The 26,117-nt window shown below is 35.7% G+C and overlaps 1 protein-coding gene across 5 annotated transcripts in view; it reads left to right on the top strand.

The window, feature by feature from the left end:
* Window positions 1–26,117, top strand: part of NOX4 (NADPH oxidase 4) — a 167,301-nt gene that overhangs the window by 126,063 nt on the left and 15,121 nt on the right. For all 5 annotated transcript variants that reach the window (XM_055320778.1, XM_055320777.1, XM_055320776.1 and 2 more), the window contains 4 exons: window positions 11,096–11,215; window positions 13,174–13,282; window positions 21,607–21,675; window positions 23,151–23,251. In XM_055320778.1, coding sequence (XP_055176753.1) covers window positions 11,096–11,215; window positions 13,174–13,282; window positions 21,607–21,675; window positions 23,151–23,251 — 399 coding nt within the window. The remainder of the gene's footprint in view (window positions 1–11,095; window positions 11,216–13,173; window positions 13,283–21,606; window positions 21,676–23,150; window positions 23,252–26,117) is intronic.

Here is a 26,117-nt window from a genome sequence, read left to right as displayed (position 1 = left end):
TATGAACTTACTTTGGTCAAAAAAATAATCCTTGGACTGTCTAGTTTAATTCAAAGATAGTCATTCACTATAGAAACCTCACTGCCCCCTCAAGGCTTGTTATCCTCTGAAACTTTATTAAAAGTATCATCTCCTTACACATCAACCTAGATAGAATATGTGGGAAATGTCCATTTTTGCCATATTTTGCTGACACAGGATTGGGCTGAAATCAAATCAGAAATTCATGCAAGTATGTTTTTTAATCTTTAAAACACCATAAAATTATTCAGAGTTGCTATCCACCTAATGACTATTAAGGACAAATATTTACTTCATTTTATCTTTGTATACTGGCCTTTCATAGCCTCCTGTCCGTGGATATAGCTAATAATCCCAAGATCTTTTATGTCTTAAGCTAGAACATCATGTCCCTTGTTTATTCTTTTATGATTTATTTATTGAGTAAGGTCTGTTCTTTTATGACATGAAATTTTTGATTCCTAAGAAATTGGTATTTATCAAAATGTAATTAAACAGTAGTTTTATGGTAACAAAGCAGTCAGGGATGGAGAGTTTCAGCCACAAAGCTGTTCATTCTCCCCAGCCTTGCTGGAATCTCCATAATGAGTGTTTTTAAAAAAGTTATGAGTGCATGGCTATAAAACCTAAATACCACTGAACAGATCCAACATTTAAGTCTGTCTAGCTTTTGCTTAGGACAATGGCTTCCTCTTCCTTCACTGCAAAGACTGTCATTAGCAAAGTGTCTATATACATTATTTTCACTTTCATCACCTGTAGGATGAGCAGCACATGGCTGCTCAGACAAAGCAGCTGTGGAGCAGTGCTCCTGCTTTTCCTTTCCTGCACGCAGGTTAGTTCTCACATTTGACCAATGGCAATCTCGAAAGCACATCTTAGTTCTGAGTGGAGAGACACAGTGCCTGAGATGCACAACCTATGAGGTTCTCTTTACAGACTGAACCCTGGTCTGTCTCTCCTCACCTTTTATTCTCCCTCATCCTCTCTCTCATCGATTTGGACATGTGAAACTTCAGACCTGTCCGGCACCTCTCTTGGTCTTCATTTATTAAATGGGGATGGACAATTATACTGTAACCACCTCATAAAGTGTTAAGATTATGACATAATATGTGAGAAGTACAAAGCACTGTGTATACGTAGCATGGTTATACAGCACATGTAAGTAACTTCTCGAATTCTGCCTCATTTTATACTGTAGGCATTGTCCCTGCCACTTCCTACCTTGTAACCCCCTTGTGAGTAGACATTGTAATTAATCATCTGCTTTCTTTTTTATTATCATTCTTTTTTGGCTGCAGCAGATAGTAGTGGGCTTTACTACAGTAAGCCTTCCATTAATACATGTTAAATAAAAGTGCATTAATTCCCCACCCACGTAATCTTTAAAATAATTTTTACAGTGTCTTTAATAGCTAGTTATCATTTGTGAAACCTAGCAAAGGAAATGGTCTGGTAAAGAGGAATACTTTTTCTTTTTCTTGATTCTCTATTTCCTAAATTGTTCCCTATTCTCTAGAATCTTGGCAGATATTCTATGGAAAAAGAATTTGTGGTGAAATATGTTTACAAAGTATTGTGTATCCCCTGCTTGGAGATTCATAAGGCACTTTTGGTATGTAAAAGGCCTAGAGAAATTTTGAATGAAAGAAATTTTTAAAAATTATTTTGACTTTTTAAAGAAATTTTTATGGGCATCTGGGTGGCTCAGTTAGTTAAGCATCTGACTTTCTTTTTGTCTCAGGTTGTGATCTCAGGGTTGGGAGATCTGGGTCCACATTGGGCTCTGCACTGTGTGTGGAACCTGCTTAAGATTCTTGATCCTTCTAACTGCCCCCCCCAATTTTTTAAATAAACAAAAAACTTTCTTAACACATTTCCCAAATTTGACTACAAAATACTTTTTTCCTTCTTATATTATTGTTCTTTGAAATACTGATATAATTAGTACCTATTTTCTTAAGTTAATAAACATATCCTTCTTAAGATAATTTACCAATTATCAGATTATCTAAATAAGTTCTACTTTAATGTATTATGACATCAGTGCGTTTTGGGGGAAGTGATAGGAAGCATTGGGGAATAAGATTTCAAGAACTATTGATTGCACTTTTACTTTTTAATATAGTTGAATTAATTTGCAGCCCATGGATTTTTCCATTGAGAGGAAGATTTGTGATATAACTGATCTATCACCTGATGGATGTTACACATTGAAAAATCAAATCAATTTTAAACATGTTAGTGTATTCTACTTTCGAGGGAAACACTTACTGAATTTTCCAAAAAAAGTTTATATATTTTTTAATGGTCCAGGAAAGAACATCCCTCCTTTTCTTAGAATTCTCTTATAACCACACTCCTTCATAATGAAACTTTTTAATAGTGATCAACTGAAGTTTAAAAAATTATCAGGTTGATCTCACTGCCATTATGTTGTTGCAAGACTTTGGAGAATTGCCTCCCTCAAAAACCCAGATGTTGCCAAATTACCAGTTATTCATTCTTCATCTTTCCTCCCAAAGAAGCAAAATTTTGTTTCTCTATGTGCAAAAAGTATTTCCAACAAAAAAACAGAGAAGATACAGGTGGGAAATGGCAGAGTAGGAGGACCTTAAACTTAACTTGTCCCACAGATAGAACTAGATAACACTCATTCACATCAGCATAAATAACCAAGAAAACAATAAAAAAAATTGGCAGAATAATCCTATGACTAAAGGTAGAGAAAAGGACACATCACAGAAGGTAGGAATAGTAAAGGCGTGGTTTGGGAGCAAAACAGCCCTGATGCTACTCACCAATGCCAGTGGTGAAACAGACAGAATAGTCTGCAAATGACCCCAGGACAACGAACCAGCCATGACCAACAGTCTCCTTTCCCTATTTCTTCCAAACTTAGCTTCTCATGGCAAAGGTGGCTTTCCTTCCTGCCCCACCCTGGCAGTTGGGGCTGCAACTTCCCATGGGCTTCCAAGGAGTCCAGATACAGGCCACTTGACCGTCCACAGTGAGGAGGAAGCCAGTGATGTGGAAAGGATGTAAAACAAACTTTCACACTGGGGAACTCAGGAACAGAGAGGATGAATCTCCATAACATTTGGTTTTGAAAGTGACAGAGACTGAATTTCATGAGTTCTTATATCCAGTGGGACTTAAAGCCTAGAATCAGTGAGCTCAGCTCTGAGAGAGCCCAGAAAGCTTTAGGAAGCTGAGGTCCTACCCTTAAAGAGAAGGCACCACAGATAGTCATCAGAGATACAGCATAAAAGCAGCCGTTTGAAAGTGCTGAAGGGAGAAGAAGGAGAGTGATTTACTCATTTCAGAGTGTAGCCCAAAGATAAGGGATCATAGGAAGACTCCTCCATGAACATAGGAGCCGGCAGGTGCCACTTCCCTCTTCTGCCCTCCACAAAAACAGCAGCCACCTGTAGGAACCAGAGCTCTGCTACCTAATTTACTTGCACCAAGCTCCACACCCTCACGCTTCAGCAGATCCACCCTTCCCAATAACACATGCCTCAGTCGTGGCACTGCAGGCCCCCACCCTCTAGAACACATACACAAACCTCTCCAGCACTGTGTCTCCCAACCAGCATGTTTTGTAGAACCTCATCACACAGCGGTGGCAGGTCTCACTTCACAAGCATACCACTGCTCACTTTGTTAAAATGTGCCCCACCCATCTAGGAACCAAGCACTGCCCAAAACAGGCAGAAAGAGTCACTGTAGACAACTAGATTGAAGGAAGAAGAGGCCAACACTCGACAGTAGAGCACACACAATACATATAGGAGACAGTTCCTGAAGTGCCAGGTCCCGGGGAACAGTGGACACTGCACTGGTGGTCATTTTAGGACCCTTTCTTCATAATGACATTACCATCAAGAACAAGAAGCATAGCTGACTTTTCTAACATACAAAAAACAGAGACAGAGAGTTAGACAAAATGAGAAGACAGAAAAATATGTCCTAAATGAAAGAATAGTACCAAACTATAGCAAGAGACCTAAGGGAAGAAATGGATTAATTCCTAGAAACGTTTAACCTACCAAAACTAAAGCAGGAAGAAATAGAAAATTTGGACAGAATGATAACCAACAAAGAAATTGAATCAGTAATCAAAATGCTCCTAACAACTAAAGTCCAGAACCAGACAGCTTCACAGGTGAATTCTACCAAATATTTAAAGAATAGTTAATACCTATTCTTCTCAAACTGTTCCAAAAAATAGAAAAGGAAGGAAAACTTCCAAATTCATTCTATGAGGCCAGCATTACCCTGATCTCAGATAAAAAGAAAACTACAGACCAATATCTCTAGTGAACATAAACATAAAAATCCTCAACAAAATAACTAGCAAATGGAATCCAACAATACATTAAAAAAATCATTCAACATGATAAGGTGGGATTTATTCATGGATACAAGAGTGGTTCAGTATGTGTAAATCAATCAACATGATATATCATGTCAATAAGAGAAAGCTAAAAACCACATAATTTGAATAGATGCTGAAAAAGGATTCAACAAAGTACATCACACATTCATGATAAAAACTGTCAACAAAGTAGATCTGGAGGGAGCATACCTCAATAAAATAAAGACCTTATACAAAAAACTCAGAGCACACATCATACTCAATTGGAAAACTGAGAGCTTTTCCCCTAAGATCAGGAACAAGACAAGAATGTCCAGTTTCGTCACTTTTGTTCAATTTAGTACTGGAAGACCTAACCATAGCAATCAGACAACAAAAAGAAATAAAAGGCATTGAAATTAGTAAAGAAGAAGTAAAACTTTCACTATTTGCAGATGACATGATACTATAAATAGAAAAATCCTAATGACTCTACCAAAAAACTACGAGAACTGGTAAACGAACTCAATAAAGTTGGGTTCAGAAGTCTTTTGCATTTCTGTACACTAATAATGAAGCAGCATAAGGTGACAGTAAGAAACCAATCCCATTTATAGTTGCACAAAAACAATAAAATACCTGGGCATAAAATCTAAAAACTATAAAACATTGATGAAAAAAAAATCAAGACAACACAAAGAATTGGGAAGAGATTCCATGCTCAAGAGTTGAAAGAGCGAGTATTTTTAAAATGTCCTTTTCACCCAAAGCGACCTACACATTTAATGTGATCTCTATCAAAAACCAACAGCATTTTTTGCAGAACTAGGACAAACAATGCTAGAATTTGTATAGAACCACAAAAGACCCTGAATAGCCAAAGCAATGTGGAAAATTCACAAAATTGGAGGTATCACAATTCCAGACTTTAAGGTATATTACAAACTGTAGTAATCAAAACAGTATGGTACTGGCATAAAATAGACACATTGATCAATAGAACAGAATAGAAAACCCAGAAATAAACCCATGATCATGTGGTCAATTAGTCTTTGAGAAAGCAAGAAAGAAGATGCAACCAGAAAAAAAAATCTCTTCAACAAAAGGTGTTGGGAAAACTGGACAGCTAGATGCAAAAGAGTGAAACTGGACTACTTTCTTACAAAATACAAAAATAAATTTAAAATGGATGAAAGACCTAAATATTATACCATATAAATCCTAGAAGAGAGTACAGGCAGTAATTTCTTTGACATCAGCTATAACAACAGTTTTCTAGATATGTCTTCTGAGGCCAAGGAAACTAAGGCAAAATAAAGTATTGAGACTACATCAAAATAAAAGCTTTTGCACAGTATAGGAAACAACAACAGTAAAAGGTAACCTATGGAAGGGGAGAAGACATTTGTAAATGACATATCTGATAAAGGGTTAGTATCCAAAATATATATAGAACTGATACAACTCAATACCCCAAATCAAATAATCCAATTAAAAAATGGTCAGAGGACTTGAATAGACATTTTTCCAAAGAAGACATACAGAAAGCCAACAGACATATGAAAAGATGCTGAACATCACTTATCATCATGGAAATGTAAAAGTACAGTGAGACATCAACTCATACCTGTCAGAATGGCTAAAATCAAAAACACAAGAAACAGGTGTTGGCTATGATGTTAAAAAAAAAAGGAACTCTCATGCACTGTTGGTGAGAATACAAAGTGTTATAGCCACTCTGGAAAACAGAATGGAGGTTCCTGAAAAAGCTGAAAATAGAACTACTGGTATTTATCCAAAGAATATGAGAAAACACTAGTTCAAAGGGATACATGCATCCCTATGCTTGTTACAACATTATTTACAATAGCCAACCTATAGCAGCAGCCCAAGTTTCCATCGATAGATGAATGGTTAAAGAAGTGGTATATATATACATACACACAATGTAATATTATTTAACCATAAAAAAGGAATGAAATCTTGCCATTTGCAAAGACATGGAAGGAGCTAGAGAATATAATGTTAAGTGAAATAGGTCAGAGAAAGACAAATACCATATGATTTCACTCATATGTGGAATTTATGAAACAAAACAAAGACAAAAGAGACAAACCAAAACCAGATTCTTGTAGAGAACAAACTGATGGTTTCCAGAAGGGAGGTGGGTTGGGGGATGGGTGAGATGGGTGACAGAATTAGGAGTACACTTACCAGAATGAGCACTGAGTAATGTATAGAAATGTTGAATCATTCATTATATTGTACACTTGAAACTGATATAACTGTATATCAGCTATACTGGAATTAAAATTAAAAACTTTAAAAGAAAAAACAACTGATTCTTTAGGTCCTTTGTACCACACTCCCATCTACTTCTCTTCTCACACTGGACCTCTCAGTTGACCTGACAGTGCACTGTAGGTGCTTATTGATCCCATTAACAAAGAGTATTTCTGGTATTTATGGCTTTCTACAATTCTTAAGCAGGCTTTTTTTGTGTCACCATATCTGATTGGTCCATTTTGAAGTGAAGGAAATCGGATTTGGTGAGGGCAAGTATCTGGCCTGTGTTCTCAACTCTAGTAAATGTATAGAACCCTGAATCTTGTCTTCTTACTGAAAGTTATTCTGGAAAACCAAACATGTAGGGAGGGTGTGCATTCGGGGCCTGTTGGTCGTAAAGCAGACAGGTAAGAAAGAGCTGTTTTTCATAACTGCTCCTGTCCTTTGCTGGTCAAATAAAATGTCCTTGTGTCTGTTTTTTCTTATAGAAGACAGACACAAGAAAGGAAATGGGCCGCATCATAATTGCTAAGGACAGGAGATATACTTTTCTATCTCTATAACTTTGCACATATAAGATAACTCAATAAGTGTATGTGAATGAAAGATGTGTTAGATAATCACACTGGAAAGAAGCTCTCTCCAAAGACAGAGGTATTTGTCTCTTGTTCATTGCCATAATCTCTAGAGCCTACAAAAGTGCCTTTTGTAGGTTAGGTGCTAAAAAATGTGTTAATGAACAAATGACAGGGATTCGTCCAAACAGTATCAGTCCTGACAAAGAAACATTAATAAATACAATTAGCAATTTATTAATAAACATTAATAAATACAATCATTGAATGAAGAAACTGAGCTGAAAATTTCTGGGAAGGGTTTAGCTGGTGTGAATATACCCTTAAGGCAAAATGCTTTGTTTTTTTACACATCCTGTTCATCCTGATGGAAAGATTCTTCTTCCAGATGTTTTTATATCTTGCCTCTTCACTTCTTTTGGATCTCTGTTCCATTGCCACATGCACAGAGAGGCCTTCTCTGACTATCCCTTTAAACCACCTATGCAAAATTTCAAGCATGTATAAAAGTGAACAGAATAGTATAATGAATTTTTATGTATCAGTCACCTGTTTTACCTGTTTTTAAAAGCACTTATCATTATATGACATTATATATCTTTTTATATCTTTCCTTATAGGCTAGATCCTCTTCCACTAGAGTCAAGGAATCAAGAGGCCAGGGGCTTTTTCTATCTCGTTCATTTTTCTTTCCGTGACACTTTGAACACTGTCCAACACATGGCAGGTGCATAAAAGCATCGGTTCACTGAATGAATGACTAGTTAAGAGAAGATTGCACTGGGTGTAGTGGATTCTAAAATAGTTGTAGAGATTTGCAGTGATCTGTTTTTGCAGTTGGCAGTATTTATTTTAAGCCCAATGTTCTTACTTAATGTTTATATTCTAGATTTGCTTACACAGTGAGAGATGATAGAATCAATTCACATATATTGTTTTTGAGCAACTAATATTTTGAGATTTCTATCAAGAGTCTAATGTACTGAGCGCTAATTTTCAAATATCTTCTAGTAGCTTTTCTTTCAGGTTCTTTTTCTGTTCAATTAAAAATATCTTTATAAAAGCATTGTACATAAGACATTTATAAAGAATCGTATCTTAAATTCTGCTCTTTAAATACGTTAAAATTATCCACGCATTTTGTCACTGATGTTTTTAAGCAAGATGTTATCTTTAAAAAGATCAAGGTAGTGTTGTCATTCTTTAATCCTCCATTCCATGTAATATGATATTGATATAAAGATGCAAAAGCTTGGAGTGCCTCGGTGGCTCAGTCAGTTAAACGTCTGCCTTTGGCTCAAGTCATGATCTTGGGGTCTTAGGATTGAGGCCCACATTGGGCTCTCTGCTCATTGAGGAGTCTACTTCTCCCTCTCTCTCTGCCACCCCACCCCAACTTGTGCGTGCATTCTCTCTCTCTCTCCTTCTCTCTATGTCAAATATATAAATTTTTAAAAATCTTAAAAAGAGAGATGCAAAAACAATAAGGCCATTTTTGATGTCATGGTGACAATTTTATCTTTGAGTCCAAAATAGTATCACCGAAATATTTGGCACACTGTGCATGTTTGTTGAGTGAATAATCTGTAAAATGTGAATGAGATGGATGTATTAAGATTGAAGCATATTGTGGGTATATGATCTATCAGTATTTCTGAATTTCTTTTTTTAAAAAGATTTTATTTATTCATGAGAGACACACACAGAGAGATAGAGACACAGCAGAGCGAGAAGCAGTCTTCCCACAAGTAACCCGATATGGGACTCGATCCTGGATTCTAGGATCACGCCCTGGGCCAAAAGCAGACACTCAAATGCTGAGCCACCTGGGCATCCCTGTATTTCTGAATTTCTGCTGTGTTTAGAATACAACTGTAAACATTCAAACTTTGGTTATTGTTCCTTGAGGCCCAGTAAGTAGCTTTTTTATTAAATACAGTATTTTTAAAAGCAGTACTCCTGCAAATTCCTTTGAAGATTTAAATATAAACTGTACATATGGTAGTACATGCTGGTCTAAGTTCTGCTGCCATAACTAGTTAACCTTGAAATATCCAGAAAATGCGATAAGACACAAAACAAACTTATTTCTTACTTATAAAGTGACTTCTACAGGCCAGGTAGATCCAGAACAGCTTTCTTTACATAAGTCAAGGATTCAGTTGGCTTTTGTCTTCTCTTCAACTCAGGGCTTTTAGTTCTCATGAAAGGGACGGAGCTTTTCCCTGCCTTATTCTGGAAGTATTAAGTCTTGCCTCTACTCACAACCCAGTGGTCAGAATTAGACATATGGATCAATATAACCACAAAAATTCTGGGAAGTATAGTCTATAAGTACCCAGGAGGAAAGGAAACCAAATATTGGCAATGACTGGTGGTATACAGATTAGACTACATGCCACAGAGCTCAGCGGTCAAAAGACAGTCCATTCGTTAATTCATTTAACATTTAACTAGTTAGTTAAGAGATGCCTAATATTAAGTGACCTACTGTTGCAGTCACTCCTCACAATGAAAGACACGTATATAGTAAGGCTGACAACATAAATGTACTTTGGGGGACAGTTGCCATGTTTTCGCAAAGTTATTTTTTTATAATAGAAAAAAGAACATTAAAATGGCAGTGCCTTTAAGATATCTTTCACATTAAGATAGCTGGATCAGGGTAGTCTATAGAGGCTTTCTTAATTCCACAGCCATCAAAGATAAGTATTAAGTCCATCAAGTCAACATTTTAGATACTAGGAAGAAGAAAACAAAAGGAGGGATTAAAAAGGTACAACTTTCAACTGACATAGTTTTCTGCAGAGAGCCTTCCAGTTTTTTTTCAATTGTACTTCTGTTTATATTACATTAACCAGAACATAGTCACACAGTGAAAATAAATGCAATGGGGTTTGGGAAATGTAGTGTTTTGAGCACTTTGCTTCCCTGAATATAAATTAATGTTTTGTTATTAAGAAAGAATGGAGGGGAGCCGGGGTGGCCCAGCGGTTTAGCACCGCCTTCAGCCCAGGGCCTGATCCTGGAGAACCAGGTTCAAGTCCCACGTCAGGCTCCCTGCATGGAGCCTGCTTCTCCCTCTGCCTGTGTCTCTGCTTCTCTCTCTCTCTCTCTCTCTCTCTCTCTCTCTCTCTCTCTCTGTGTATCTTTCGTGAATAAACAAATAAAATCTTTAAAAAACATATCTCAAGAAAGAATAGAAGGGAAATATTGAATGAACAATTAGCAGGTTCTGTTGTAGTTAAGAAGAATTTTTCACACACACACACACACACGCACACACTTAAATATACAATCCCAAGGAAGTAGAGACTTCTTTGATATTGTTCTCCAGTTATCCAGTTATTTCTATACTAACAAACCTTACTAGGGCAAGAGGGAAACAGTTTCTTTCTTTCTTTTTTTTTTTTTCTATTACTTTTCTGTTCACAGAGTAAATGTTTCAGTACATATTTCTGCTACTGACTTTGCCATTGAAGAAAACCTTATTTATTGAATTTAGACTTAATAAAGCAATTGGTTTTAATTTAGTCAAATGCAGTAATATGATACAATCAGAGCTTTACCTTCTCCTTAGTTATCTGTCATGGTCCTATATACACTTCTCTATACTTTTAATTAATGTTTGCCTCAAAAAGGGAAGACTGAGAAATAGATGTACTTGTTTTAATTTTGAGAGTTCATACGCAGCATTTTGTATTCATTTAGGTTTATCAGTATGAGAACAATGAAATAAGGCCTGAGCCATAGAAAGCCTAGAAATTAGAATCAGCATGTTTGCTGTATATCACAGAGAATTAATTTAACTTCTTTTAACTTTCCCCACCTTTATCTGCCTTCTTCACAGGCTATACATTGATGGTCCATTTGGGAGTCCATTTGAGGAATCATTGAACTACGAGGTTAGCCTCTGTGTGGCTGGAGGCATTGGAGTAACTCCATTTGCATCAATACTCAACACCCTGCTGTATGTCATTTTGATCCATTTTATTAGTTGAAATAGAGAAATGTCACTATTTCAAACATCCCTCTTTTAGTATGAGGTCATTCCTCATAAAATTTATCTACAGTAACCCTCCGTCTTATGCATAGAGAGTATGTTCCAAGATCCCCAGGAATGCCTGAAACTGCAGATAGTACTGAACCCTACATACATTATATTTTTTCCTATACATACATGTCTGTGGTAAAGTTTTACTAATAAGTTAAGCACAGTAAAAAATTAACAACAATAACAAATAAAACAGCAATTATAACAATATACTATGAGGAAAGCTATGTGAGTGTGGTGTCTCTCTTCCTCAAAATATATTGTACTGTACTCACCCTTCTTCTTGCGATGAGGTAAGATTATAAAATGCCTGTGTGATGATATGAAGTGAGGAGAATCATCTGCTTCCCAGCCATGGATGACCATGGGTAACTAAAACTACAGAAAGTGAAACCACAGATAAGGAGGGACTACTATACTTGTTGTTCATGGGATTCCATTTACTGATAGATGAGGGTAATAATTCAAGGATTCTCATGGTGTGGTCGATGGCTTTCAGCATGGTGTCTTGTAAAATATCATAAGCAGGCATTCCTCTGCCCTCTTAAAGCCATTACACTAGCCTTCATTCCTATTCTTCCTCATAAATGGTAAGGGGCACTCCTCATCCATTCTGTCAGCAAATATTGTTAAGCACCTGTATGCCAATCCATCCTATAGGGACAGCTATGAATAAAACAGAGTCCCTGCCTTTAAAAAGCTTATATTCAGATGGAGCAGTAAAAAATAAACCAGTAAGAAATTCATAATTAACAGTATTTCAGAAAGTATTAGAACTCTGATAAAAAGAAGAGAGAGATTAATGGGATTTTGGAATAAAGGGCCAGGGTCATTGTAGCCATATGGTCAGGAAAAGCTTTGCTGGGGAGATGACGAATGAGCACATGATTACTTGGTCTGTTACTCAGCAAATTTATAACAGACTGGAGAATAGAACTTTCAAATGTAAGCTTGCTTACGTAGGAAATACTATTGCAGTTATTTTAGTTCTAGGATTATAAGCAAAACTTAATGGATTAATATTGTCATGAAATCACAAGCAAAACAACAGTAGGAAATTATTCTCAAATCTATTCTGTTCATCTTTCGAGAAGGCACAATTTGCATTAAAAGTCTTTTATAGAGTGCTAAAAAGGAAATAATAAAATTGAAATGATGTGTTTGAATGATATTTTATTTCAATTTTAAATACGTGTTACAAATTTGGGACTTTTTGGAGGTTCTTAGAAAAATAACCATATTTCAAGCCAAAAATCATTTGTTTCTGAAAACATACTGTGAGTTATTCAGACATATTTAAAGTTGAGAAAAAGAGAAAATATTTTCTTAACCTCAGACTGACTTCATAATTATAAATAGGAATCCAGACTTGGAATTACGAGTCACTGGAATGCATTACATAGTAGGTGACTGTTACATCTCTTTAATGTTTATTAAGAAGGGGATAAACAACCAGCTTTCTGGAATGGTTTTGGCTCGTTTTGCCTGGAGACAGGGGCATGAACTAATGATCACTGGAGCTGGCTGAGTGATAGAATTTACTGAAAATACAGAACTTTCTGAGACAGAGGGCTCATAGTCTCATCCAGGAGTTTAGTTTCTTGCTTTCAACTGAAAATAGGTGATATGCATGTAATAGCCACAAATATAAACAAATATAAACACTTTAACTCATGGAGTATATCTTGCTCTTGAATCAGTACATTACATTCTAAATTCATTTGGGACTTATGGTAAGTGCAATGACATGACAAAAATGATAAAAATAAATGACTGGTTTTTCATTAGTAAATAAAAAGTAAATTTTCAAAGATACAGGGATTCTTAACTTTTTTTGCCATCCTCATCACTATAGTGTTCTTTTAATTTTAAAGGGATGACTGGAAACCATACAAGCTTAGAAGACTGTATTTTATTTGGGTGTGCAGAGACATCCAGTCCTTCCGCTGGTTTGCAGACTTACTCTGTGTCTTACATAACAAGGTAAAATTGGGTTTGTTTTGACTTTTTCAATTTTTTAAATTAAATGTTTTAAATTATTTAAAATTTTAAACTATTTAAACTTTTTAAATTATTTTTTTTTCTAATTACAAAAGCAATCAATGCTTGCTGTAGAATAAACCAGAAAATAATGGAGATAAGTCTCTTAAACTTACAAGTAGGGACATAGCATATTAATAATTTAGTACACATATTTTCAGGTATCAATGGAATGTGTGTATATCTATGATATGTTTTACATAAAAATGCTAATATTTGTTAGCATAGAGTACTTTAACATAGAACTACAGGCATATGGCTGATGATGTCTGCATATGGGGTGGTGACGGAAGACAAGACGGGGCAATCAGCAGATTGCTACTATACTTTCCATACTTTTTTCTGTTAGCACTAATCTCTTATTTCCACCTTTCGTATTACAAATGGACCATCACCAGACTTTTGGCACTCTGGCAGAATTTCAAAAATCATAAATTCTAAATTTTATTTCTTACAGAGATAAAAACAGGCATTCTTCATCTATCTTACACATAACCCTTTGTTTATTGATATACGTATCTTTATTTTTTCAAATTATACAAGCAATACATAGGCATATTTGCTGCATTTTTTTCCTTTTTCTTGTAAATCATAGTATACTTACATACAGAAGTATATTAGTTTGAGGTGTACTACATAATGAATCAACCACTACACATTACAGACCACTCACCACATGTAGTTATAATCTGTCACCATATGAAGTTATCATAATATATTATTGACTATATACCCTATGCTGTAATTTTCATCCTTGTGACTTACTTATTTCATAATTGGAAGCTTGTTCCTCTCAGTCCCTTTCACCTGGTTCACTAATCCCCCTGCCCCCCTTCCCTTTGAGAACCGGTTTGTTCTCTGTATTTATGACCCTATTTCTGTATGTGTGTTTGTTTTGTTTTTTAGACTCTACATATAAGTGAAATAATACAGTATTTGTCTTTCTCTGACGTATTTCACTTAGCATAATACCCTCTAGGTCAATCCATATTATTGCAAATGACAAGATTTATTTCTTTTGTGTGTGTGTATACATATATATTCTTTATCCATTCATATATCAGTAAACACGTAGGTTGTTTCCTTATCTTGCTTGTTGTAGATAATGCTGCAATAAACATAGGTGTGCATATATCTTTTCAAATTAGTGTTTTCATTTTCTGTGGGTCAATATCCAGTAGTGGAATTACTGGATCATACGGTATTTCCATTCTTAATTTTTCAATGCACCTCTATACTGTTTTCCACAGTGATTGCATTTCCACCAATAGTACATGAAGATTCTCTTTTCTCCACATTCTTACCAACACTTTTACTTCTTTTTGTTACTAGCCATTTTGACAGATGTGAAGTGATACCTCATTGTGATTTTGATTTGCATTTCCACAATGATTAGTAATATTGAGGAGTTTGACCTGTGTCTCTTGGCCATTTGTATGCCTTCTTTGGAAAACTGTCAAATAATTCAGATAAACCAAATTCTCCCGTACTTCTTTCCCCACCCAATCAAGAGGAAACTCACAAGTGTTCTACAAAATTCTACCATACTATTTGTATTGTTCTATGAATTGCTTATTTATCGATTTATATTTTTTGATTTTTAAAGATTTTATTTACTCATGAGAGACACACAGAGAGAGGCAGAGACACAGGCAGAAGGAGAAGCAGGCTCCCTGTGGGGATCCTAATGCAGGACTCGATCCCAGGACCCTGGGATCACAATCTGAGCCAAAGGCAGATGCTCAACCACTGAGCCATCCAGGTGCCCCTGAATTGCTTATTTTAAACTTATCACTATGTCTTGAACATTTTTAATAATAGTATGTATAAAGTTACCTCATTCTTTTTATTGCTATATTTTGTACTATGGAAGCACTTAGTAATTTAACCATTCCTCAATGATGGATATTTACTTTTTTATTATAAAGAACACTGCAATTATGGGGCCCCTCGGTGGCTCAGTCAGGAGTCTGACTCTTGTTTTCAGCTCAGGTCATGATCTGAAGGTTATGGGATCAAGCCCCAAGTTGGGCTCCATGCTGAGTATGGAGTCTAATTGTGATTCTCTCTCTCCCTCTGCCCCACCCCCTGCTCGTGCAGTATCTAAATAAATAAATAAATAAATAAATGTGTGTGTGTGTGTGTATATATATATATATATATATATATATATATATTTAAAATCTAAAAAAAAAGACCAATGAATATCATATGTGTCTGTTTGTTTGTTTGTCTTAAGATTTTATTTATTCATTCATGAGAGACAGCAAGAAAGAGAAGACATAGGCAGAATGAGAAGCAGGCGCCCTCCAGGGAGCCTTTTGCAGGAGTTGATCCCAGGACCTTGGGATCATGCCCTGAGCCAAAGCCAGATGCTCAACCACTGAGCCACCTAGGTGCCCCTCATATGTGTCTTTCTATGCAGATACTCATTTATTCAGTCATTCTGTCACTCATCAAAAATTCACTCATTGCCTGCTATGAATCACAAACTATTGTAGGACCTGGAGCAACATTGGAGAACAAAATGAAAAACAATTTTTTGATCTCATGTGATTTACATCCTAAGTGGGGAAGATAGACAACAAACTAATAAATAAATAGGATGTCTGATTCTTTTTTTGAAAAAAGATTTTATTTATTTATGCATGAGAGACAGAGAGAGAGAGAGGCAGGGACATGGGTAGAGGGAGAAGCAGGCTCCACTCCATGCAGGGAGCGTGACATGGGACTCAATCCTGGGTCTCCAGGAACCTACCCTGGGCTGAAGGTGGTGCTAAACCGCTGAGCTACCAGGGCTGCCCAGGATGTCTGATTCTGATTAGGGCAAGGGAGGAAAGGAAAGTGGATAAAGCAACAGAAAGTAAACCATCAAGGACATGCTAATTTATATTGTGTAATTGGGAATACATTCCTCCCCAAATAATATTTGAGCAGAGACCTGAGTGAGGTGAATGAACAGACTAGGTGGAAATCTTGTGGAGAAAGGGACCTAACTCACAGGCTGGGGCTCTGATATAGTAGTATGCTGGGAGGAAGATGAAAGAAATCTGTGTGGGCAAACCAGAGTAAGCAAGGAGTCAAGTAGTAAGAGAAGCAATCAGGTGGTGTGTATGCTTTCCTGGGGGAGGAAGTGGATTACAAAAGGTCTTTGGATTTTATGCAAAAAAAAAAAAAATAGGTTCTAGAGATATACCCAAAAGAACTGAAAGCAGAGATTTGAACACTGATATTCATAGCAGCATTATTCACAATAGCCAAACAACCCAAACGCCTGGTGATGGATAAAGAAAATGTGGCATATACGTATAGTGGAATAATATTTCAACCTTAAAGAGAATGAAATTCTGAGACATAGAATATGTATGAACCTCGAAAACGTTATACTAAGTGAATTAAATCAGACATAAAAGGACAAATATTGTATGATTCTATTTATACAAGATATGGAGAGTTCTAGTTCATAGACACAGTCAGTCCCTGGTGGGTGCCAGGGACTCAGGGGACGTGAATAGTGCATTATTATTTGATGGGTATGGAGTTTCAGTTTAAAAAAATGACAAGATTCTGGAGATGGATGGCAGTGATGGCTGCACAACAATGTGTATTTAATGCCACTGAACTGCATACTTAAAAAAACAGTTAAAATAGTAGTTTGTTATGTATATTTGACCACAGTTTTTTTTTAAAAAAAGTACAGATTCCTGGGACTGATCTAGGACCTGCTGAATCAGGAGGGGAAAATAAAGGGAGGGATGAGAAGACATTGAAAGGATTTGAGCGAGATTGATCTAAGTGTAGATCTTAGAACTGTGTGTGAAAACACCAAGCTCTGGCATGCTGCAATTTCTGAAGGCTCAAAGATGAGTAAGAGTCAACAAAGATCAGTCAGACTGGCCAGGAAGGTGGGAGGAAAACCATTAGGGAGTTCTGTCTTTGGGGCTAACAGAGGAAAAACTTTCAAGAAGAGCAAAATCACTACTCTCAAATTTGTATTTTTTCCTGGGTTGATCCCCAAGACTACTTTCTAAGTCAGAGGTCATGAGGAAGTTGTGAATGAATTTAAATTTTTAATGTGTACTGACAAAACACTCTCCAGAGAGAATAAAACAGCTTCCATACCAAAGAGTATGAGAGACATTTATTCTAAAATCTTTTATTACCAATATCTTAAATTTCTGCCAGTCTCAAACAGTGAGATCTCATTCTGTTTTCTTCTCAATGCTAGTGGGGTTAAACCTCTCTTCCAAAAAAAAAAAAAAAAAAAAAACTCTCTTCCTGTGATTATTGACCAGTTATATTATTTCTGGGATTTCCTAATTCTACCTTTGTTTTTCTAATTTTTAATCTTTCTTGAACTGATATACAGAACTTGTACTTTTTTGTAGTAGGGAAGGAAAGGAATAAAGAAAAGAAAAGAATGTTAAGTGGCTGGACCTTCACAGGAGTTGAATCTTTAAGATTTATGTATTCTTTCCATTTCAAGTTTTTTTGATGGATGTGCTTTACCTTTAGAATTCCATGGAGTAAATAATTAAAACCCTAAAACTAGTATAAATAATACAGTGATGATTATCTTCTACTCACACCTCTGCATCTGTTTTGATTTTTGGCATCAGCAGGTTGAACACTGGTCTTTCAGTTGTGCCTCTGAGGATGATGTGTTTGTAACTGGGTTACCAAGCTCAGTGTGTGTGTGTGTGTGTGTGTGTGTGTGTGTGTGTGAGAGAGAGAGAGAGAGAGAGAGAATATGAGTGAGGGGAAAGAGAGAAAGAAAGAGATCAACAGCAATAAAGCATAGTGATGTTGCCTACAGTCTGTGTAAAAGCAGGTAAATCTGTTTTTGAAAATCAAATGAAAATATAGTCTTTCAATCTTGTTCCAGCTGTGAGGTCTTTCACATCATTCTAGAATGCCGAGGACAAAGCTATCTTAGTTGCCCTAGTCACTCTGTCTTGGTGTCAGACTATCTGCAATGATGAAAAAAATGAGTCTTAGGTAGATCTTGCTTGGCCGGATTGTCCAACCTGGTGATTGAAGAGTGCAGGGCCAGGTGTCAGGTGATCCTGTACCAGCTCTGCCAGTATCTAACGATGTGACTTGCTTCAAGTCACTTCACCGCTGTAGGTCATGTTGGGAAAATCAAAATAAGGGATCAGGGCTGCATCAGGCATTTGGAATCTGTCATTTACAATGGAACAGTGATTCTACTTCCTATGAACTGCGAGTCCTTGGATAAATCACTTAGCCTCTATAAACCTGATTTATGCTTCCAATTTGTGAAGGAGGCTAATAGCACTTGAAACCCAATGTGAGACTTAGCCTTAACATATATCTAAAGTATCTATCATTTTGAAAGCATTTAATAAATAATTGCTGTGATTCCTAGTAGTAATCTGTAAAATTCCTCCCAGGACTCACATCCTGTTATTTTTTATTTGTGATAAAAATAAGTAAAAGTATAGACAGGAGAAATGAAAATGAAAACCATAATATTCGTGCATGATCCTACAAGCCTTGTCTATTTGCAAGATTGTGTTGATCCACATACCTATTTTTTTCACTGTTCCTTTATTTGGAGAAAATCGTGCCTTTCATAGATATTGTCTTCAGTGAGTGGTAAGTTAAAGTGGAGACATTGAAATCATTAAAAAACATTATCCAAATTTTTTTGGTAAAGATTTTATTTATTTATTCATGAGAGACACAGAGAGAGAAAGACAGAGAGGGAGAGAGAGACAGACATAACATAGGCAGAGAGAGAAGGAGGCTCTATGCAGGGAGCCTGATGTGGGACTCGACCTGGGACTTGAGGATCATACCCTGGGTTGAAGGCAGGCGCTCAACCGCTGAGCAACCCAGGTGTCCCACACTATCCAAATTTGCATAGCTCTTGGGGCCATGGATACCAAACAGTTGCAGGAGTCATAGGACTGATTTCAGAACAGCATCCTGTTCATTTAAGACAAGAATCAATGCAAGCCATGTGTTTTGTGAGGTGCTATTCATTAATGGCATCTAGAAATTCCTATTTCTTCACAATTAAAATCCGTAAACCGTGATTCAATTCAGAAAGGACCTAAGAATGAATTTAGCATTTGGATTTAACTTGAGGCAGCATTTGGATATAATTTAGTATTTTAAGAATATTATGGGAGCTGATAATCATCACATCACCCTTAAAAGTAAACTGTGTCTTTATTGGGATTTTATAGAGTTGACACCTGTCAGAAATTGTATCATTTTAGATCTGAAAAGAGATCTGGGAGATGATAGCATTCAACCCCATCATCATTGTCCTAATGAAAAAATGGAGGCCTAGATGAGTCAATAACTCCTTAGAAGTCTCAGGACCAGATCGTGGTGGCAACAGAATAAGTCAGCTACCTGCAGGGGGCTCAGAGGTGCCAGAGGGCTGATGAAACCCTGCTTAGTCACCCCCCCCCCATTTACAATGTGACTTTTTTGCATTCCTGAAACTTCTACTTTGAGTCACAATATGTCATTTTTAAAATTTCATTTTACTTTATTTATTTATTTATTTACTTTTGTTTTTTATTTAAATTCCAGTTAGCTACATACAGCTAACATACAACATACAGTTTCAGGAATATGACTTAGTGACTCAACACTTCCATATATCACCAGGTGTTCATCGCAACAAGTGAGCTCCTTAATCTCCATCACCTATTTCACCCTTCCCTGTGCCCACCTCCCCTCTGGTAACCATCAGTTTATTCTCTATAGATAAAAGTCTGTTTCATGTTTGGTCTCTCCCTTTTTTTTCCCCTTTACTCATTTGTTTTGTTTCTTAAGTGAGTGAAATCATATGGTATTTGTCTTTATCTGACTTCCCTCATTTAACGTAAGACTCTAGCTCTAACCACATCATTAAAAATGGCAATATTTCATTCTTTTTGGTGGCTGAGTAATATTCAATTGTACATATATACACCATGTCTTTATTCATCAATCGATGGACACTTGGGCTGTTTCCATAGTTTGGCTTTGTAGATAATGCTGCTATGAACATCATTACACTATACAGAAACAGTACTTTAAATCAGTTGATCTTGCTGCAATAAAGTCCAGCAAAACCTTACCATCTCAAGCAAGCCCAGTATGCCGATTTATGCTCTAGAAATGGTTAGGCTTTTGAAAAAGTCCTGTCACCTCAGACACTCAGATCCATACCTCGCACCTCCTCTCTGTTCTCTAAGGAGCCGACCATGCTTCCTCTCCTCTTCTTCCACCTTTGATGCTTGGTCCTTATCTTTCAGCTTCTCTTTATGTCAGGGTGGTGAAAGGAAGCCCTAAGAAAAATACTTATAAAAATAAAAAAATACATAAATTTTTAACTATTTCAAATAATATTTATGTAATTTTTTTAATATTTTAAAATTTAAAAAAAAATTTAAGTTTTTGTTTAAATTCCAGTTAATTAACATATAGTGTAACATTAGTTTTGGGTGCAAAAATATTTTTAAAAGAATAGATTTGAGAAGTCAGGAGCCAGTCAGAATCAGGTCAATTATTAGTAGTTTGATTTTTGAATGAAAAGAAAAAAGGAAAAAAAGAAGTGTATAGGGATGACAACAACTCTTTTACCACCTTTGTTGAGTTTATTTTCCTCCAGATAATATTTTTCTTATTTTACTTTTCAAGGTATTGAAATGTTTGAGATTTTTTCCAGACTATTTTTTCTTTGACAGGTGGTATTTCCTGCCCCATACATTTTTGTACAAGGAAAACCAGTACTGAGAAGGAACAAGGCAGAAACAGGAACTGAGCCTTTTGTCTTTGTTTTTATTTGTTTTGTTTTTTTGTGATTCCTAGCATGCATATTATATACTATTATTGTGGTTTCCTTTTTTTTTTTTTAAGAAAATCATATTCTTTATGAGTGAGCTCTTGGCCATAATTTAGAGACTCTTGGAGAATAAATTAAGATGTATATGGAAGGATTTCAGGTAATATCAATGTTGTATTTAGTATGCTTGATTTTATATCGATAAAGATAACAGAATTATTCTCTTATACTACTACCATCTACTCTTCCCTTATCGCTCCTCCTCCTACTGCTTACACTAATTCTGTCAGGAGGCATAGGTTATTAATATTAGCATCTGGTATGTATATTGCTTGTAAATGTTGACTGTGATTAGACAAGATACATCTTAAACTGTAGAATCACATATGTTAGAATAGGAGACAGTCTGAGCATACAGAGAAAATTCTCATGTCTATTTACTTTTATGTCCTCTCAGTTTTGGCAAGAGAACAGACCTGACTATGTCAACATCCAGCTGTACCTCAGTCAAACAGATGGGATACAGGTATGTAGTTAGATGTTTTTATAAATTAAACAGGCCTCTTGATAATAGAAGATTTACAGTAGGGGCTGTGCTGGAAGAAAATTTCTGCAGGTGGTTCAAAGAGAAGTTTCCCAGAGGAAGGCCTCTTTTGGAGTGTGTCCAAAAAACCCATGGCTTGTCCTTGAAGCCAACTGTGTTCTGCCTTTCATTTGTCCTCCTCACAGGGAGCTGGTACAGACCTTTGCATTCATCTCTCCTTTTCACTGTTGTTTCAAATCCTTTACCTCTAGAGATAGGACCATAAGTGAACAGTCTCATGATTATGTTCATCGAGGGGAATTTTTATGTGCAGAGACAAGATACGGTCATATGTAGTTAAGCTTATTTTTCTTTAAGGGAAACTGAAAATGTAGTAGTATCCATCACGTGCTTATTTTTCTTTAAGGGAAACTAAAAATGTAGTAGTATCCATCATGTGTTATTTTCTTACTGTGCAACACACCGTGCTAAGCATTTCATATTCATTATCTTGTGTAATTCCAACAGATCCAAGAGGTAGATAGTGCCAAGATGATAGTGCTATACTCATGTTATAGATGAAGAAACTGATGTTTACAGATGACACTGAAGTGCTACGTAGGTGTGTAAATCTGGGCATGAATGCTTTCGCAAGTTTTATTTTAGTATTTTCCATTATACATTTTCCATAATATTTTGGATACAAAACATGAATGCTTGTCAGTTACTTCAAAACTAATCTAACCCTATTTTTTTAGTCATATTTCTACCTTACTTGGTATGTAAAAAAATATTTCATTTTACTATTCTCGTGAAGCAAGTCAATAACATTATTCTTCATGGTATGGCTATAATTAAGGTATGGAGCATAAATCGCATTGGTTCTCAGTTTGTCAACCTGGGACTCAGACACTTGTCCCCTCTTCTCACTGACCCTTCATTGTTGATCCAGATCTAATGTTCTGTTCATTGCAAACGCCAGCCCATTAGAAGCTATTTGTTTATAGACCCAAGATTTGGAGCTCTTCTGTCTTAGACTGTCTTGTTTGGGATCATTTCCCCAAATTTATGATGACAATTTGTAGTGTTTTACTCATATAATGAACCAAATAAGACAACTGTATTTGCAGTGTAAAAAACACTTCAATAAAGTTATTGTGCTGCACCCATTTTGAGAGTAGGCAGTTAAAATGCATTCTTTAACATTGCAGTTGTTAAAAATGAAGCAACTAACTGAAGTCTAGGAAAATCAGCCATTTGTAATAATGGCATTCAAGAAGATAATGAATTTTAAAGGAAAAGAGGAAGGAAATGATGCTTCAAAATGACTGTACTTAATTGCTTGCCATTTAATACTTATAGTCTTGATATCACAGCAATTTGGTAGGAAGCCACAGCACCAGTAGAAATGATGTTAGAGAAATGGGTTATTCATCCAATTCTGGGTCATATAAAATATAGTGCTTTCTTTTTTGCAGAAGATAATTGGAGAAAAATATCAAGCACTGAATTCAAGACTTTTTATTGGACGTCCTCGGTGGAAACTTCTGTTTGATGAAATAGCAAAATGTAACAGAGGGTAAGTACTAGTGCTCAGGAAATTTGCCTTATGGCTAAGGATCAAATTAAAATATTCTCAAGTCATCACATGTAGTTTTTAAAGACAAATTTGGGAATGGGTTTACAAATTACAAAGTCACTTAAACACTCAATTATCACTAGCAAAGGAGTAGGCAACGCAGGGACCACCTCACATAGCTTTAACATCAATAATTAAAAATTAGCTTTAAAAAAGTCTATTAAAGTATTTATGAGTAATACTCTCCAACCTACTTTCAAATTTGCATGGACCCATATTAAAATGGATATTCATTCTGATATCACGTATCAGATGATCATTGGAAAAACTTTTCAAAATCATGTTGGCAAACAAAGGAGCTCTACCAGCAGTTCTAACAATGAATGCACTTAAAAATCAGATTTTTGAACTTCTTTTACAAGAATTAATAAATTCTTAAAAGCCCTTAGTTTGTCATATATAGTCTCTAAAACAGGAGTATTTCCAAACATATTTTTTTTTCTTGGAAGCTATAATTATATGAAGAGGCTTAGCACTATGGGATATATGTCTATGATTTGAAGCAAATACTGTTGAAGGAGAGCATTCACTTTAGGGCATAGACTAGCCAACCCTCTTGTCTTCTGTAAACTTGTAGTTCAGGGCGATGGCCTACAATAATTCTAGAAGTGCTTTGAAAACCATATACACACTCACACATTTTAAATTTGACATTGAAATAGTTTCATCAAAAGTTCAAATAGTTGGGAAGCTCTGATGTCTAACATATTGCACATGTTGACGTCTTGAAATTAATATAACTCTCTAAGCATGTCTACTGGAATAAAAATATCAGTTTTTTGATACCAACCTCATATATTTGGAAAGATATACAAATGAGCTTTCATTAGCAGGTGGAAATTTTACATTATTTTTTCTACTTAAGCTTGTATTTCTATCTTATTTATCCTGTAGAATTTATCGAAATTAAATATGTTTTTACATTGGAATGAACCATTTTTTTGTTGCTTAAGTAAATATATTTCTGCAGTAAGAATGTACATAAATTGAAGATTGAATTTTTTTTAATTTCCTTTGACCCTATGGCTCTTCTAGTTGGTCAGTTCATAATTTAAAACCTACATTTTTATAAATATAAAAAGGATATTTATAAATGGATGAGGCAGCTTATTGGATGAAGAGTTCTAAAAAAGCTTCAAGTCATGAACTCATGAATGAATATGATTTATTGAAAGAACCACTGATTCATCAAGGCCTTTGGCCATCTTCAGAGATTTTGTTTTAGGAATTATGGTGTGGAGCCCCAGGAGTGAAATTTTATTTTATTTTATGCTACTTTTTTAAAGATTTTATTGATTTATCCATGAGAGACACAGAGAGAGAGGCAGAGGGAGAGGCAGGGTCCCTACAGGGAGTCCGATGTGGAACTTGATCCTGGGATCATGGATCACTCCCTGAGCTGAAGGCAGATGCTCAACCACTGAGCCACCCATGTGCCCCCCCACCCAGGAGTGAAATTTTAAAAAGAATATAGCTATTGCTGAAAGTAAGATTGCAGCTTTGTTTGAGACCACTTCTGGATTTCCCTTCTCATGATGAAGTAGTTTTGAGTTAAAGAGGGAAGGATTATTTTGAAACAGAGGTCCTTTGTCATAAGTAGGGCCCTCATTAATGGTGAATTTATAGAATTAAAAAACTGTCACTGTAACTTTGGTTATATTCTTTTCCCATCTTTCTCCAGTATCATCCACCTAGACGTGATAATAGGGTCATACAAAGCTGGGTCTCGTTATGCACCACAGACTCCTTTAATGACATTCAGCTGACTTCTGACAAGCATTCTGTTAGTAGTTTTTGTGGTATAGTGATGAAAATTTTGGAATTTTGTTGCTACCATTGTTTTTACTCAATTCTGAAACCAAACTCTGCAATGGTAGAAGATCACTTATAAGAAATTAGATTGGGATTATTGACTTATTTCATTATTTCTTAAGAATTCTCATTTGTTAAACTGTTCATGATTTAGATGGGTTTTGTATGTTTATTTGGTGGTTGTTCATTTTCTTCAAACAGCAAAGCTGGTTTAAGAAGAGCAAGTGTGTACCATCTACTGTTGACATTTTGTACAACACTTTCATTTTGTGTATTTGCTCTATACAGGCACCTAAAATGCATTATTTTTAAAGAATTTTTACGTGGCATATTTAGGAAAAGAATTAGGTCAACATCTTAAGAGTTCATTAACTAGAAAAAAGGTGCTATTATTTTTATTATTTTTTAAAAGGTGCTATTTAAAGAGAAGTCCTCATTATAGGTGTAAAATTTTTGTTGTACATTAACCATGTGTACATAAACTACTGAAAGAATATGTAGAGATACACATGTATACTTATAAAAGTATATATTCACATATATGTGCATGTAGATATTTGCTTATATATATTTAAAATCTATATTCTGAAAATATGAACTTTGATTTTTTAACAAAAGTTGAATGAATCTCTAATATAGAATTTTTCAATGTAGTCTTTTTCAGATACACACATATTGCTCATGGTTAATTTCCATGTAATTCTGCATCACAGTATTCTAGAATATGGATGACACGATCATTGCTACCCTATTTATGGATATATAAGTTACCTCCAGTCCTTCATTGTTGCAAACAGTGCTATGGCCATTATCTTTGCGCATACTTTCTCATGCTCTTGTGGGAGTATTGCAGTAGGTTAGGCTCCTTGAAATGGAATTGCTGGCTCAAAGAGTATGTATATTTAGATAGTGTCCTATCAAATCCAAAAGGCTGAGTCAATTTATACTCAATTTATTTTACATACCTGTATGAGGTGGTTCCTTCCTCGTGTGG

This window comes from Nyctereutes procyonoides, unplaced genomic scaffold, assembly GCF_905146905.1.
Source record: "Nyctereutes procyonoides isolate TBG_1078 unplaced genomic scaffold, NYPRO_anot_genome, whole genome shotgun sequence".
In the NCBI taxonomy this organism is placed as follows: domain Eukaryota; kingdom Metazoa; phylum Chordata; class Mammalia; order Carnivora; family Canidae; genus Nyctereutes; species Nyctereutes procyonoides.
The sequence above is the reverse complement of the archived record's forward strand: the minus strand, read 5'-3'. Positions and strand labels throughout refer to the sequence as shown.